Genomic DNA, 16,567 nt, shown 5'->3' with positions numbered 1-16,567 from the left:
CTACTTGTCATTGAATTCCTTCTTCCTTTCAGTGGAGAAACCAATCTATTCGCCAACCTAGATGGCGAAAGGGATTGTCTCAACTTCGACGCTTTAGCCATCTGTTGTTTTGGTGGGATTCCGACTCTCCCCGCAGTTTTTGCCTATTTAGGTTTTTCGCATCACCAACTCTGTGTGTTTTACATTCAATTTGTTTAAATCATAGACTATAGTTCGATCCTTTTGACCCACGCCTTAAAATCAACTTGGTAAATTTTTACCAAAACAATAGTACTGAAGCAAGTTAATGAAATGTTTATCCCAACTTTTTTTAATTTTATCTCATTTTTAAGAGTTAGGAATTGAAACTCTCGTTACTTGATTAATATATGATAATTTTAGGAGTCACAATTTTTAATTTTGATGTTACTAATAACTCAACACGTTACAGAAAACAGCTTAAGACGTAAAAATAACCTGATATTTAAAAAGGAGATTTTAAAATATTATGCAATGTACGGGCAGCATCCTAGTATTATAGGTATTGTGTATATATGAAAGTAGCTAGAAAATAAAACTTCAACTACTAGACGTCGTGCATCCATGCAACAACATTATTATGAACCACTCACTAATCCTTATCATAATATATCATCTACTAGTATTATTTATATTGCACTCGTACAATTTTAGTGACCAACTATATATGTAAAATATAAGTTTAACCATGTCCAAGTTACCAAAAGTATATGCCATTGTAATGTCTTTGTCTTTGAGGACAAGATTTATGATATTATCTCTTTTTTCACTACTCATCTCCATCAAAATCGTCTTAGTTACCCATAGCCTTCGACCACCCCAACCCACCAATATCATCAACCTTGAGAAACCCTTCTTGGCCTTGTCGAATTCGTCGACCAAGGTCTATGCCTCGAAATGGCTCGAGGTAATTAAAGGGAATTACTTAGCCCATAATGAAAGAGCCCTTAGGGTGGGCATGATCAATTTCAAGGCAAACCAACAATCCAGCCTACTTTTAGGTGGAATTGCTGACCTTGTAACAATAGATTTAGAGCCAGCTTCTTCTAATGTGACAAGGAGGGGATTAGGGATGTGCATAGGCTACAATTAAGCTTGGCAAGTGCTCACCTTATAGTCGAAAGCGCGATTAGAAAGAATAGTAAGAATGTTTATGGGGTGTTTATATCCAAATGTGAACCTATGTTAGAGATATTTAGATGTGATGATTTGATATGGCATGAAGGTGATTATTGGATATACAAGCCTAATGTTGACAAACTAAAGGAGATCATTAGCATGCCTTTTGGAACTTGTGAGGTCGCCCGTCCTTACGTTGCTGCTCAACCAGGCTCGCCTTCTCGACTAGAGAGTATTCCTCCGTCTCAATTATTTGTTTAATTTCTCTCTTTTTTTTTCTATTTTATGGTGAGTGTTTTAATCTTAGGTAAACAAATAAATACAACAAAGAAAATACTATTTAATTTTAATTAATAAGCACGGTTTCACATCGTCTTAGCTAAAATGCTTATAGGAAAGGGTTGACTTACAATCAGCCTGAGTGCCCTCCATTATCAAGGCCTTGCAAAATGATTAGATCAGGATGATAAGACAGACACGATATATACAATGGAGTAAGAAATTATAACGGCAAAGTACAAATTTTCTATGTAACTCGTTATGTGAAAGCTACCCATATCAATTATGGAATAAAGGTTTTGGATATATGCAAAACTTTTTTTTTTTTTTTTAAGTTTAGTCAGTTGAATAAAAAAATTGTTGTAAAGACACGCCACTACTAATGGCGTGTTTCCTTCACAAAACACGCCATTAGTAGTGGCGTGTTTCAGGTCTAGAAATCCCGAGCCTACGTAGACACCATTTTGACAAATATTTTCAAAACCGACCCAAAACGACAAATATTTTATTTTTGACCATTATTTCAAAAATGGACTCTTTATATAGCTATAATATAGTGCAAACTACAATGCAGAAGTCATAGCAGACTACCATGAGCGAAAAACAGAATAACGTGTGATACAAATTTCGATGACACAGGAAGGATGCATTTGGAAGCAAACTCGATTTCAAAGCATCATCCTACAGCAACGATGAAGCCAAAAGAAGCCTACGTGACAGTCGTACACTCCTCTGAATCTTATGTATGTGGAGCCATAGCTCTAGCGCAAAGCATCCTCCTCACCAACACCACCAAGGACCTCGTCCTCCTAGCTGATCAAACCCTTTCCAATCGTTCTATTATGGGTCTCCAAGCTGCCGGTTGGAAGATCAAGCTGATTGAGAGAATAAGGAGTCCCTATGCTAACCTCACTGCCTACAATGCATGGAACTATACCAAACTCAGAGTGTGGCAATTGATTGAGTACTCCAAAGTCATGTTCATAGACTCCGACTTTATAGTGCTGCGAAACCTCGATCATTTCTTCAATTACCCTCAACTCTCTGCTCGATTTGATCATGAATTTTACTTCAACTCGGGAATGCTACTAATAGAGCCCTCCGAGTGCCTCTTCAAGACACTCATGAACAACCGGTTCACACTTATGTCTTACAATGGCGGGGATCAGGGTTATGTTAATGAGGTCTTCACGTACTGGCATAGGTTATCAAACCAGATAATCTGTTTGAAGTTATTTCTTGATGATGTCGAAGCAGGGGAACGGGTTGTTCCTAGAGAACATTACGCGATTCACTTCTTTGGGCTAAAGCCTTGGACATGTTCTAAAGATCGTGACTGTAATTGGGATAGGGAGGATCTTCGTGTATACGCGCAAGCGATCACTTCCATGCATTGTGGTGGCGAGTCCATGATACCATGCCAAACCAGTTGCAAATGCATTGTGGGGGTATAGCGATCTGACAATGATGAGTGAGTGACACTGTTGACACCAAATTTTTTCAAAGAATGAAATTATATCATAGTATTAGACATTGAGAAAATATCGTTACAAGTTTTTTTTTTTTTTTTTTGTGTGCTTTTGGACAAGGAACTTACAGCGAATACAAACTAATTACCCCTTTCAACAGCCATTCGTGAAGCTGAGAACCTCATTGGCATCATCATCAAAGCAGGAGGCTTATGTCTTAAATCATTCATCAACCCGTCGCAACTACTTGCCATTGAATTCCTCCTTCCTTTTAAGGGAGAAACCAATCTATTCGCGAGCCTAGATGGTGAGAGAGATCGTCTCAGCTTAGATGCTTTAGACGTGTGTTGTTTTGGGGGAGATATTCGACTCAACGCTGTAAGCTTTGAAACGGGGGAAACTGAGACAAAACCCTTGTGTTGTGGGCTCTTGATTTTCACTGGAGACTTCACCAAGAACTTATGAGGAGTTTCTTTCCTTTTCCCGATGATTACAGGAGAGTTGGTCTTGCAGAAATTTTGGTGTTGTGAAGTTGGTGATGAATGAAACAATGGATTTGGAAAAAGTACAGTTTTCTTAGCCCAAGGCTTATGCTTTGGTGATACCTTATTTGTCACATACCTTGCACTAAAACCAACCTTTTCTTTCTCAAATTCAGACTTTTTTGGGGGTGAAACCTTGAAATTGATTCGTGATCGAGCTCGTTTCATGGATGGGGTGAGGGATTCGGCTTGAATTACACGAAATCTATGCTGTTTTTCACGCTTTCTTCGAGTTTCAATAGGGGTTTTTTGTTGGTTAGGCCTTTGTTTCCTAGAAAGAGGAGTTTTAGGATCATCAAGGTTGGAATTTGCCATGATTTCTTTGGTGAATTTGCTTACTTGCAGGATTTCTGCAACTGTTTCTCCTACTAGCATTGATTTTAATGACATTGATCGCCATTCACCTGCTGTCGATATTATCAACTATTAATCAGCATTAGTTCAACAATTATCTCTAATCCTAGAAAAATAAATAGAAATAAGATAAATAAGACTAAAAGTTGTGTCTGTTTATACCTGTTAGATTTGGTTGAAGTTTTCCTGATGGAGACCTTTTTGTGCCATTATTCTTAATCCTGCAATTTTCAGAAAGAATTGCATCAGTCAGTATATATACTAAAATGTCAACCAAATATTCAACAATAATGTTTGGTTTGGAGCGTGTCTAATGATTAGCATAGGTTGAGTGCTGAGTGCTGACCCATGTATATAGTGACATTTCAATCAAATTATCAACCTATAAAAGTTACACTTTGGAGCGTCTTAATTTATTTACATATAGTTATATAGGTGTCCCATTAGCAGAACATCCCAACACAGCAATAATCCGCCATTGGGCTAACTAACCCATGTTTTATAGATACCATAGAAATCGAATCCAAACTATGTTTGATAGATAGCATCAAAAATCGATTTCAAACTTTAGGTCCAGAGCGGTTCTGTAGATAAAAACAAAGCATACGCAAATGGATGAAATAGTATATACCTCATCATTGATTCCTGCTTGCATCTAAGGCTGGTTTTAAAGTAAGCTTTGGTACTCCTTGGACTAAGTTTGACTCCATTTACTACTTTGTTTCCTCCTGTTGCTGTGTACTGCAACTCTTGCAACCTTGTCATACATTGATCAACCTGAAATGCAATCAATTGACAATTCACCATTATATGAGACGACCTCTTCTTGATATAATTGAAACATGACATCAAACCAATAAAAAAGGGAACTACCTTAAGAAGGGTATCTCTAAGAAGAGTAGGGCTGAGAGGAGGAGCCACCATTGATTTCCTATGTCTTGGTGGGGTTCTTGCCACCATTTTTATTTGCTCAAATTAATTATTAAATATTAAATATAAATATATATTTGAGATCAAATTTTCAATTCTAAATCTCTCTCTCAAACCAAAGTGTAGTACTTTAAAGTTTGAAACTGGGACTCAAGGAAGTGAGATTAGGGGTTTGGTTTGGGGAACAAAAAGTAACGGACATTTTTTCTTTATGTTCCAACGGTCGAATATACATGGAATAAACAACATGTGAACGGTCATGTTCCAGTTCTACTACTTCAAAGGTCAACCTTTATTTTTCTTGCCAAAATGTGCGATTGTGGACCTACATCGCCGTTTATTTGGATTTAAGTGGCGCCATTCTATTAGATCCAACGTTCAATATTTTTGTAACATAATCAATCACTCTCAATATCTCATTTATTAATTATAAATCCTTATTTGAAACGGATCATTTTTATCTTATCAAAAAATAGAATTTTGACCATTTCAAATATAACTATAATGGTTCAGTTAGTATTACAATTTATGATACCTTTGTTTTACTAAAATGGTCACATTTGAATGTAAAATGGTGTCAAAATCTCGTCTTATTATTTTAGAGCAAAATGACTCATTTTAAGGGAGACCAACTCACAAGTACTCCGTAATAGTTTAGGTTTTACTCTTATTTTTTCATTGCAAAATAGTGAAAAAGTCAAATACCAGGATGAAGTGAGGAAAAACGTAAATTTGGATCTTTACTTTTTTTTTCTCATTTATTTATAAGATTTATTGGTCCATGTCACGTGTAAAATAGTTCAATTTAATTTAAGGGTGAATCGATAAAAACACTCATTTATATACCAAACTTTAAAATTACATCCCTTTATATTTTTCTTACAAAATTACACCCATAAATTATCATTTCCTTAAAATTTGATACCCATCTAATTATCCAGCCAAACCAATTATAAACTAACCGTTTTACACCTGGCTTATAACACCCTATCATTTACCCTTTTTTATTTTACAGTTTCATTGCACAATCTCTATTTTTTTACGGAAGAATTTGAGGTATTTTTCTCTCTCTTTAATTGCATCATGCTTTCATATCCCTCCGAAAATTTGAATGATAACTTTACCAATTCAATTACTGGTTTCCATGCGTATAGTTTTAAAATTAAATGGTATTGGTCTCCAAATTAGTGAAGAACAATGAGGGAGAAAGATAAAAGTGTGAAAATATAAACAAATGAGTGAATATATGAAGGGTATAACAGGAAACTTATGCTAAAATTTAGCAGGAATCTTACACTATTCCACCGGTAAGTTCTTTTTTGTCGCGCCGGAGTAAGCATGGGTATCAAATTTTAGGGAAATTATAGTTTATGGGTGTAATATTGTAAAAATAAAATAAGAAAAAAATGGTGTAATTTTGAAGTTTTGATACATAAAAGGGTGTTTTTTTATCAATTTACCCTTAATGAATGGTTGGTTAATAATCCGAAATTATTTTCAAAAACATAAGTCGTGACATTTGTGCACATGCATTGCTCACTTGATTGATTTGGAGAAAGAATTGTAAATCTCAAGTAATGGTGTAATACTGGACATCATCTTCACATTGCTCACAAAGAGACCCCGCTTCAAATAGGACATAACAAAATAACACATACACTCACTAAAAAAAAAAAAAGAAAAAAAAAAGAATTGTGTATATGCATTTTGATTTGTTGGTCTTGGTAAGGTCAAGACGAAAATAAAAGTGGGATGGAGTATATAATCCAAACACAAATTATCATTTGTGACGGTCACAAGTGAGACCTCATGTAACCCAAAACTAACAAATGGAGACTTAATACGATGAAGATGTTTACTCTAGAAGGTCGATCTCCTCATGCTACCCGTACTGCCGTGTAGTCCGGAGTTCTATACGATTGAGAGTAATGTATGATCCAAATGGCCATACCCCCTTGATGCTTCTTCCAGTAAAAAAGAGTATGAACAGCATAGTAACAAGAAAAGAGAAGGCATTCACTCTCATTCATGCTGCCATGATAATTGGAATATCAAACAACATTGAAGAGAGAAACCAACATTATTTTGATGGAGTTCCAAGTATCAAACTTATCCAATTTTGACCATAATATCAACAAACGGTACAATTGAGACATGTAATATTTATTTTCATCCTTTTGCAGAAATGCGATGATTAGCTACAGTTACGGTCATTCAGAGTACAGCAGGCTTAGCAAGGATCAGATAGAGACAAGAATCTACAGTGCAGAGTATGGAGGAACCAGAAACACTGCATACCTCCCTTACTTCTCACAAAACAGTAATTCCACCATTAAAATTCCAACCGTCAACTTTTATACTTGGAGTGACACCCGGAGGAACCTCAAAGTCCATCTTAATTGTCATCATTTCACCTGGTACCAACGAAAAATAGTTGTCAGAATAATGCACAGGAAGGATTCTGGTGTCTCCCCCTTCTTTTGGATCCTCTTTTGATGCATGAACAGAGAAATGCATGAAAAATGCGACCCCGACATCAGTTCCACTGGTTTCAATGACCCTCAGACCGTTATTTTCCCATGAAAGCGACTTGAAAAGCTTTTGAAGAATCCCACCTTGTTTATTTTCAGTTCTATCATAATCAACATGACGAACTTCATGAAAAAAGATGTTATTGTGAAGCTGTTGTTTAGGGTGTGGCTTCTTGGAGATGTTTTCCACGTGCATATGGACTTCATAAGTGGATCCTTTGATGGATATAGTTGATGTTATCTTAAGAGGTATTTTCTTCGACTTATATGGTCCTAGCAGCTTGTAATCACCATCAGGTAGATGCAACCAGTAGAAGTTCCTTGATAGAACAGCATTATCTGACATGCGATATAGTTTCAGGAGAAGAAAGTATACTGGCTTTGCATTGTTAGATTTTGGATACTTCAGCTCTGTTATGGGTACTGTCTTTTTTGGAGACACGGAAAGCTTTTCGTGAACACTATAGAATGGGCACGTTCCTTCCAAATCCCATACTGAGACTTCAACTGCTACATCAGATAGCTGTTTTGCTGTAGTATTAACAACCTGGGGACACAGAAGTTTGACTATTAGTACATAAATTAGTACATAAAAGGTATGGTTTAACTGTTTAAGACGTTTCTCACGGTCTCCGTTTCAGTCAAACTTAGAAAAATTTGCAAAAATGGCTAGTTTTCTCGTGCTTTGTAGATCTGACAAACAAGTCATTCAGATTGGGGAAATTATGAGCTAGTCGGGTCGGGTCGGGTAGGGTCAGTTCCAGACTTCCAGTACAGTGAGTCATTTCAGGTCAATGGTTATATGGCGCCATGGCAGGTCTCAGTCGGGCGATTTTCAGCGTGTTTAGTAGGCCGGGTTTTTGTCATATAGAAAAAGTGAAGTGCAATTGAAAATTAATCATTTTGTGTTGTTGGGTTTCATTTCCGATCGGATTGAGTGGTTTTGGGTCGGACAATATCAGCTCAAAAAGTTTGTCAGATTGGGTAATTTTGGAGTTTGAGAGATATTTGGGTTCTTCAGTTCGATTTTTATTCGGGTCTCAAGTTGGGTCAGTTTTGCAACTTTTGTCATACCACTCTTTTGGAGACGTAGATATACCTCTATAAAATGGTTTGCAAGATTTAGCTGGACATGGATGGGTTCTGCAGCAGAACGACAACCATAAAAACCGCCTGTTTGGTCGAGAAGGTGATCATAAAATTGACCCCTCAAACCGGTCCATGGATTTTGTGTTTTCCATATTAGAACACCGGTAAATTTTCTCCACATATGGGAAGTCCATCCCTCCAGCAAAGCTCTATATTGTACATAGTTGACAAGTTGAGCCTGAAATTAAAGATAAGACATGTGTCACCGATGCCAAGATACTTGTAAAAGTAACTTAACCATACTATACTTGGGCTCACCTTTAGGCAAAAATCATCCAAATCTTTTGGAGTTCCATACTTCAAAATCTGATCATGAACCAATCCCGGTTTTGAGTAGGGGATGTATTTGTGGTACTGCCATATGGGATTTGGTATCTCTTCTACATAACCATTCTCAAGTTGTTTAAATAATGGTATCACCCACCCTTCGGCAGGCATAGTAGCTTTGATGGTAGCCGCAACTGGCATTCCAACAGAGCCAACCTCCGGATTAAATCCATATTTGTAGTAGTCATTCTTGAAGAAGTCCTCAGGATTTTGGATTTCATAAGGACCATCTGTCCAGTTTCCTTTCCCATCAGCGAAACCATCCCACATTGACCCTTGCACATAAACTCGAGTACCATCTAGATATAAACTAGGGTCAATTGTAGTTGACAAATTTTTATCTTCATTACCATTGCCACAAGCGAAATATGGATGCAATCTCAAGTAACTTTTAAGAGCAGTATTAATATCATCAGGCGGAACTTGTTCATTTCCGCCAACCCAAATAGCAAGACTGGCATGATTTCTAAGAAGCTTAACAGTGTCTCTAGCACAGAACAAGAAAAGGTCGTGGTCCAACGGACCATTTGGGTTTGATACAGGATCTCCTCGACCATCAACATCTCCAGTAATCCAGAATTCCTGCCATACCTGCACAAAATTTTAGAGAAAAAATTATTCTTTACGCCTAATACAGCCCAACTTTTTTTTTTTTAATATGGCAATTAGCTTTAGTTGGCAAAGTCGTTGAGGGGTGGTCATTATTGACTTGGTTGGAAATCTGTGAGGGTCAAAATGCCCTTGGAGTACACATAAAAATGACACGCTAACTTTTCCAAACACATCTTACATGATGCAGATATTTTCCAATTTCCATTCATGACGGAGCCTGATCAAAACAAGTATTCCAACCAAATTAACAAAAGTGTGACTTACCAACAAGCCATAAACATCACAATAATGATAGAAGTCTGGTCTTTCAGCCAATCCTCCACCCCAACAGCGCAGCATATTGAAATTCATATCAGCATGGAATTTGATGTCTGTTTGGTATCGCTTCTTGGAAAGACGTAGTAAACCATCTGACAAAATCCAATTACCTCCACGGATGAAAACGGGTTGTCCGTTAACCTTGAACAGCCTGTGAATGGATGATGTGTGGGTACTTAACTACATCATCAACAAAATGGTAATATTATACAGTTCAGTTGCAAGCCTACCTCCCACCAGTAGCATGATCGATATAGCTCTCAATTTTTCTGAACCCAAAAGAATGATTCCACATATCAGACTCTCCAAATCCATCAACATTGACAGTAATGCTGACATTATACAGAGGTTGCTCGCCCATTCCATTTGGCCACCAAAGTTTGGGCTTGTATAAATAAAACTGCAGGGCAAAATTAAGTGTGTACATAGCATGCATGTAAAATACTAGAAACCTCAAATCAAACTACTATATCAAGCTAACCACAAAATTTTGTCTGGACATGTTCATGCTAAAAGTCCTGGACCTAATTTACAATACGAGAGTCGAAAAGTAAAGTAAACAACACCAGCATAAATGCAGCAGATGCAGATTTCTATAAAGATATAAAATGCAGTCTAACCTAAATTTATAAAGATGTTCCAAAAGGAAAACAGATTAGAGATATGTCTCTTATATGCCCTCTTGTGGAGAGAAAAGACTTAAACTATGCACGATAGAGATATAACTCAGCTACACTGCAGGCTGCCGCTCCATGGTCAAAAACAATTTGGACAAAAAGAGCACAAGTACGAACCTCCGGAAAGGAATACTGGACACATGCTCCTGGAGGGATAGATAGATGCTGAGTTGGAAGTGGCTGTACATGGCAGAAATCACCCTCAAGTTCAATGGACACTTCGATGTTCAAAGAACACTCAGCAACCCACCCACTTCTGTTTTCCAATTCAGTTGTAGTATGTAGGTATACTCTCCTATAGTCATCGAAGAATGACGACACCAAGTGGGGATCTGTTATTTTCACTGGCTGCATCACAGTCATCACTTATCAGACATCTGACTGAACTTCAAGATAATAGATTTGATTCATGAAATACAGTCAGAAATGTTTCCAGAAGGCACACAAAATATCTTAAGGAAACATGTTTGTTAAGAGGCATTTGGTTCCAATAAATGCAATCTCCTAGACCCCAACTTCTCATATTTGTGATTATCTAGGCAGCCATCTAAGAAGACATAACTGACCTCACTTTCTATAGGTTAAAGTAGTAGACCTTAACATAATTTCTTAGAAAAAAATCATCGACTAACAATAAGGCCTCCTCAAAGGGAGTCACTTAAAGAGTTAAAAAGTAAAAAAAAAATCATAATTAAAGAGAGAACAGTTAATAGAGAAGGAAACCCCAATGACCAAGCCTCTTGAGTCTTGGAGGCTTAGCCACTTAAAAGAATCCAGTAGATAAGTTTTCATTGAAAATTGGTAGATAGATACAAGTCTAGAGGGAGGAAGATGAAAAGGAGCTAAAATGGAGAAGAAAGCAAGTTGCCTCCAAAAACAAAGAAATGAAAAGGGCAACGAGAAAAATGGAGAAGAAATACAAGCACAGATTAATTTAAGAACTTTGGGGATGGCCGTGCAAGTCTCTGTTTGCTGAAGCCATTAGACTCATAGACCGATAAAAGCTATGAACCAAAGAGAGGAGAGTGGGTGGTGGGGAAACACACTCTTGCTCTTTACAAAATAGTTCATGTTGAGCATAGTACTAACCCCATAAACAGAAAGAGACACCTCATCCCAGATTCCAGTATTTCTGTCCCTGTTGGTCATTCAACGATAAGAATATTTCAGCAGAGTCAAGATTATCCAGAGTCTTGTGTGACAATTCAAAAGAAAACATGGCACTATTTCATACTATAATATTATAAATTAGTGCATCATTCTCCTTCTAATTCACAGATTTGATTTCAACCAACATGTAAAGTTCAGTGTAGCACTGTTTGCTTGACGATTATATTTTTGCACTTTAAAGTAACTTTTCTCCCGCTGTATTTCAAACAATTGTTCAAGTTGAATAAAGATTATCAACCACAGCCGGCTTCTGCTTCACAATTCTATTGGGTTCACTCAGTTATCATTCCTCGCAATGATGTCAAATCAATATAAAATTATAATTTAAAGCAGTGGAAATTTGGATCTAAAGAAATCGCCAAATGATCCATTTATATACTTCAATAAATAAATAGATAAGAGAAAAGACTGGCTCAAATTTCAGTCATTAGGTAGTGATCAGGGCTTTCAGGAGTAAAACCAAACTAGTGTGCCCTGATCTCAATGCCAACCAAAATGAGAAGAAATGACAGACAGAGGAAACAGTACAAATATTAGGATGCAAAGGCCTTTCAGAATCCATATAACTAATTCAAGTTTACAAGAATCACCTGATAGGAGTCATCCAGTCCCAGCCCTCCACATACTGTGCAGCAACATCTTTTCCAATCTGCCATACACAAGATTGACAATACAAAGTTGAATAAATGTCGCTTCTTTCGGTCTATTCAAATTTTGGGTTACTATAAAAGTACAATAATTCGCAGACCATAAGTACATATCATGAAATTAAATCAAGACCGCTACATGTGACCATTTTGTCAAGGATTTGAAGCTAACCATATTTTAAGGCATATTGGCGGCTTTTACCGAAATTAGGCCACGAGAAATGAAACCGTGATTTAATGATATGGTACATACTATAACTCATGACATAGAGTTCACAATTCACATATGTAATTAATCAGGGATATTATGCAGTCGTTCACTGCTCACCGCTCAGGCTAACCTTTTCGTCTTTTTAAGATTGGAACACCCAGCCAATTAGACTACTTATTCACATATTACAAAGATATAGCTTAAAAAGTTTTTAACTAGAAAATTATGGGGTGGAATGCTTAACGCTAGAGAGAATTTCCCTCCATCTTCTTTTATCACAAACTTAGATCAATGACCATTACTTAAAGTGGTAAACTTCACATGGAGACTTGCTGGTGTATTTATACTAGAGGAAAACGGGACAAGGGCTAGAGGTGGATCGAAGATTAAGATCTATAGCTGTCCCATGAGATGACGCTAAAACGTGACACAATTTACTTTCCAAATCTTCAGTTCAGAAGTTAATTGAGATTTTAGGGGAAACATCAGACTTCTGATGCCAGCATCTAAAGTTCTAAACAGAAGTTACTTTCCTCATAAGCATGGTGTAGATTCCCTAATTCACTCAATAATCGCTAATTTAAAGATGTGCAAACCTCATGATCACCGCCTTGACCACCGTTTGGTGGAATTTTTCCCGGATGGTCAGGAGGGTAAACAACAACAGCTAGAAGATTTAGACCGTCAGGAGACAATATATCGGTCACATCAAGAGAATGTCTGCGAAACATCCCCTTCGATAGAGTTCTTTTGTGTCCATTTAAGTAGACTTCTGCAGAATAATTTATGGCGCGAAAGTTCAGATCCACATGCTGGTTCACCACCTGTAAACAACATGAAGTCAAGCAGTGAGGAAAACCTAATATTAGCTTCTAGTAACATAAAATTTTTGAAACAAATCCATTTACTTTAATTTCTTTGATTCGTTATCTTCCGATTATTGGGTAGGCATTTCAATTAAGCATGAAAGATATTACACATGTACACGATAAATTAATATAAAACACCTAATTAGTTTTGTACTTTTGTATGTAAATAGTGACTATTAGGTTACATGTTACGGACCAGCTTACAGTGAAATCTTGTGAAAAACCAAAAGGTATAATGCTCCCTCCCAGAATCACCTATATCAATAATTGCTTCATTTTCCAACCCATAAAATGGATCAGGGACAAGCTTATTTTTTAAGAGGGTGGCCAATACCCTGCAAATATAGACAAGCAAATAATTCTGGATAAGTAAAACAAATTCACATTTGCATGTACAGCAATATCATCTCTGCTTGCGCTCTGAAGTAGTACGATAAAAAGTAATGTATCTTCTTTGCTTATTGCTACTACAACATTATCAAAGCGTCACAAACCCCAGTTAAATCCATTAACCACATTGAACTTTTTCGTAATCCACCTTACAATTTTATAATTAGTGCAAAGAGTAACTTTAGAAGATGAGAATCTCTCTTCATAATAGGCAGCTGAACGCCAAAATCACCAACTCCGAACCCCAATTAAATACAAAATGCAGTTAACATTTTCATAAATATTAAACATTATAACAAGTAACATACCGAACGACCACTGGTGGCGCCAGGGGCTAGCAGGCAGTGCCGCGATAGAAGAAAATATAAACTCTTGGGTATAATTTTCAATTTTTTTAATTACCCTATTATAACTAGTATACAAATACTCTACTTAATTAAGAGGTTGTAAGCATAAAAGGGATGTAAAGCAACCCATATATCAGTTAGCAATAACTAATAAGCATTAATTATTGCTAACGATATGCCTTTGGATCGGGTTCACACATAAAGACTGTTTCAAAAGAGACTTACTTCAAATCCTATCTCCGTCACTAGAAACAATCACTCCATTTCGAAATCAAACAACATGTACATTGCAATATTGCAGATCAATTATCACATCATATTGTCAGATTTAACATGTAAAACAAACAAATTACATGACAACATGTAAAAACTAGACAAAACCGAAGAGACTATAGCCTAGTGGTTAAGAAAGAGGTTTATTGGATGATAGGTCCCAGGTTCGAATCCCCACAACCCCGATATTGTATTGCTCATTTGACACCCAAAAAATTATAAAAACTAGATAAAAAGAGGTTATGATAAATTGAAATGAATAAGAATTACGTTCCGGGAACAACGGCATCCATCCATGGAGAAGAAGGACCGTTAGGAGGGTGAGTAGTAGTGAGCTCAACTCCAGTGAAGTTGACCTCAGTTGATCGCGCAGCTAACCAACCAGAACTCAGTAGCTTTTTCCCCAATTCCGCCATTGTTGAATTAGGTGAATTGAAAACCCTAAATTGATTTGATTTGATTAATGGAAAACAGTTGGTAATTGATTAAAGAGATAAGGAAGAAGATAGTGGGGAAGTTAGAGAAAGAGTGAAGTTGACTCTTTGAAGTGGAAATGTGGTCAATGACTCACATTACACGTTTTTCGCGCCTTTTTTGGTATCAATCTGTTATGTCGGTTTTTGTTGATTTGGATTGGCGCCAGGGAAACAAGTGTTGTTCTTCTTCTTCTTCTTCTTCTTCTGCTAGTTGTACTCCAATGTAGATGATGGGTATGTATCATGCTTAATCACATCTACCTATTATCCACCTTGGGTGTCTTGGAATATTTCAATTACTACCTCCCAATCCACCCCAAATAAGCAAATATACCAAAAAAAAAAAAAAACATTTTAAAGTTAACAATTCATCTTGCTTCAAACATTTTAAACTTGTTAAATATTGACATTGATTATATTTTATCAAATATTAAAAAAAATTGTATAAAATTAACATATTTACTTTTGTTACAAAAGAAAAAAAAGTTTCGTAAAGTTATAATTTTGACACGAAAAAATAAAATATAAATGAAGACTAACGTGGTCAAAGTGTCGTTCCGTAAACCATGAGAAGTCGAATGGATAGTTTAGTTTGGATTGGGTGGTTTGGTTTCCCTATGTCCCAGTCATTTGTTTAGCGAAAAAAAAAATGACTTGGTTGTTGAAAATAGTACCGAAGAGATTATAGCCTAGTGCTTTCCATAGACGGTAAAAAGTCAAATGGGTAATTTGGTTTCCCTTCGTCTCGGTCATTTATTTAGCTTTAATTATTTTATTTTCTATTTTTTTTTTTGCCTTTTGATTTTTGTACAAAAAAAACCCAAGTAGAGAGAAAGGACCATTCCCAATTAAAAAAAAAAAAAAAAAGAAATGAACAAGACACCCAAATATGAAATAGGTAAATAAATGACCGACACCAATGGAGTAGATATTTGTAATTTAGAGAAATAATTAAAGAGGAATCAAGTGAAGTGTGAGAATATATTTGATATTATGCTAATCGATATTAAACTCAAATGAAAGTGATTTAGCATATTAATTACATATGAAACCGTTCTAAGAGCATGTACAATAGAGAGAATTTGCCCTCCTCTTAGCCCTCTCTCTCATCTAAAAGGAGGTCCTCTCTATTGTGGAGTATGCATAAAGGATCCTCTTAGAAGGAGGATGTTCTCCACTTCCTCTAGTTTTAGAGGAAGTGGAACATTGACCCTTGTGCCAACTATCCAATTATATTTGTCTAAATTTAGTATTTGCTTTTTATTTTTTTATTTTAATATAAGTTGAAATGCAATTAAAATGTTAGAGGATAAAAAAAAGAGGATCCTCTCTATTGTAGGGCAAAATAAATAAGAAGAGGATGAAAATAGTGAAGATGGAAGTGGATGATAGAGAAAGTGAGGTGTGAGAAATAAAAAAATAAGAGGATCATAATCTCCTCTCTATTGTACATGCTCTAAGAACGATAAACACAATTTAAAACGATTAAAATGGGTTAGAAACGAATTAAAACGAAATAAAACGAATTAGGTTTAATTACAAAGACAGAACGAACTTCGAAAGAATTGAAAAACTGAAATTAAACAAAGAAAATATGTACAAAGGACGAATTTCAGAGACCTGATATGGACAAATCGAATCTCTAAAATCCGGGTTTGATTTAATGACGAAAACCCGCAAATATTGATTATAAGGGATTTAAATCGAAAACAACATGATAATTTGAAAGAAATGATTAAAACATGGTTTAAAGTACAAAAGGAAGGAAGAAAATAAGAAAATAAAACAAAAGGAACAAAACTACAGAAACCCGAGGAAGAAGAAGAAGAGCAGGAGCAGCGGCAGCCTCTGGAAGAGGC

At 36.2% G+C, this 16,567-nt stretch overlaps 2 protein-coding genes and 1 pseudogene across 6 annotated transcripts; 1 reads left to right on the top strand and 2 right to left on the bottom strand.

Moving 5' to 3' along the window:
* Nucleotides 1–1,970: 1,970 nt before the first annotated feature.
* Nucleotides 1,971–2,965, top strand: LOC141647848 (putative UDP-glucuronate:xylan alpha-glucuronosyltransferase 4; annotated as a pseudogene).
* On the bottom strand, nucleotides 2,931–4,850 carry LOC141647847 (microtubule-binding protein TANGLED). 2 transcript variants are annotated; one of them, XM_074456198.1, is made up of 4 exons: nucleotides 4,655–4,850; nucleotides 4,413–4,558; nucleotides 3,944–4,002; nucleotides 2,931–3,834 (listed from the first exon to the last, which is right to left on the bottom strand). In XM_074456198.1, the coding sequence occupies exons 1-4, from the start codon at nucleotides 4,739–4,741 to the stop codon at nucleotides 3,026–3,028; spliced, it is 1,101 nt and encodes a 366-aa protein (XP_074312299.1). In that variant the 5' UTR covers nucleotides 4,742–4,850; the 3' UTR covers nucleotides 2,931–3,025. The 2 variants fall into 2 exon arrangements, with proteins under 2 accessions (XP_074312299.1, XP_074312300.1); XM_074456199.1 differs by having other exon boundaries at nucleotides 2,941–3,831.
* Nucleotides 4,851–6,706: 1,856 nt separating this feature from the next.
* LOC141647846 (mannosylglycoprotein endo-beta-mannosidase) lies at nucleotides 6,707–15,009 on the bottom strand. Of its 4 annotated transcripts, XM_074456195.1 has the most exons (12): nucleotides 14,804–15,009; nucleotides 14,503–14,673; nucleotides 13,419–13,557; nucleotides 12,950–13,177; nucleotides 12,086–12,144; nucleotides 11,415–11,463; nucleotides 10,443–10,673; nucleotides 9,879–10,048; nucleotides 9,595–9,799; nucleotides 8,650–9,309; nucleotides 8,342–8,569; nucleotides 6,707–7,789 (listed from the first exon to the last, which is right to left on the bottom strand). In XM_074456195.1, coding segments are annotated over exons 1-12 (2,910 nt in total). In that variant the 5' UTR covers nucleotides 14,806–15,009; the 3' UTR covers nucleotides 6,707–7,021. The 4 variants fall into 4 exon arrangements, with proteins under 4 accessions (XP_074312296.1, XP_074312295.1, XP_074312298.1 ...); XM_074456194.1 differs by lacking the exon at nucleotides 14,804–15,009 and having other exon boundaries at nucleotides 14,503–14,799; XM_074456197.1 differs by lacking the exons at nucleotides 14,503–14,673; nucleotides 14,804–15,009 and adding an exon at nucleotides 14,185–14,320.
* Between the last annotated feature and the right edge of the window lie 1,558 nt (nucleotides 15,010–16,567).

This window comes from Silene latifolia, chromosome 3, assembly GCF_048544455.1.
Source record: "Silene latifolia isolate original U9 population chromosome 3, ASM4854445v1, whole genome shotgun sequence".
NCBI classification, from domain to species: Eukaryota; Viridiplantae; Streptophyta; class Magnoliopsida; order Caryophyllales; family Caryophyllaceae; genus Silene; species Silene latifolia.
Note: the sequence above shows the minus strand (reverse complement) of the source record. Positions and strands in the feature narration are given on the sequence as shown.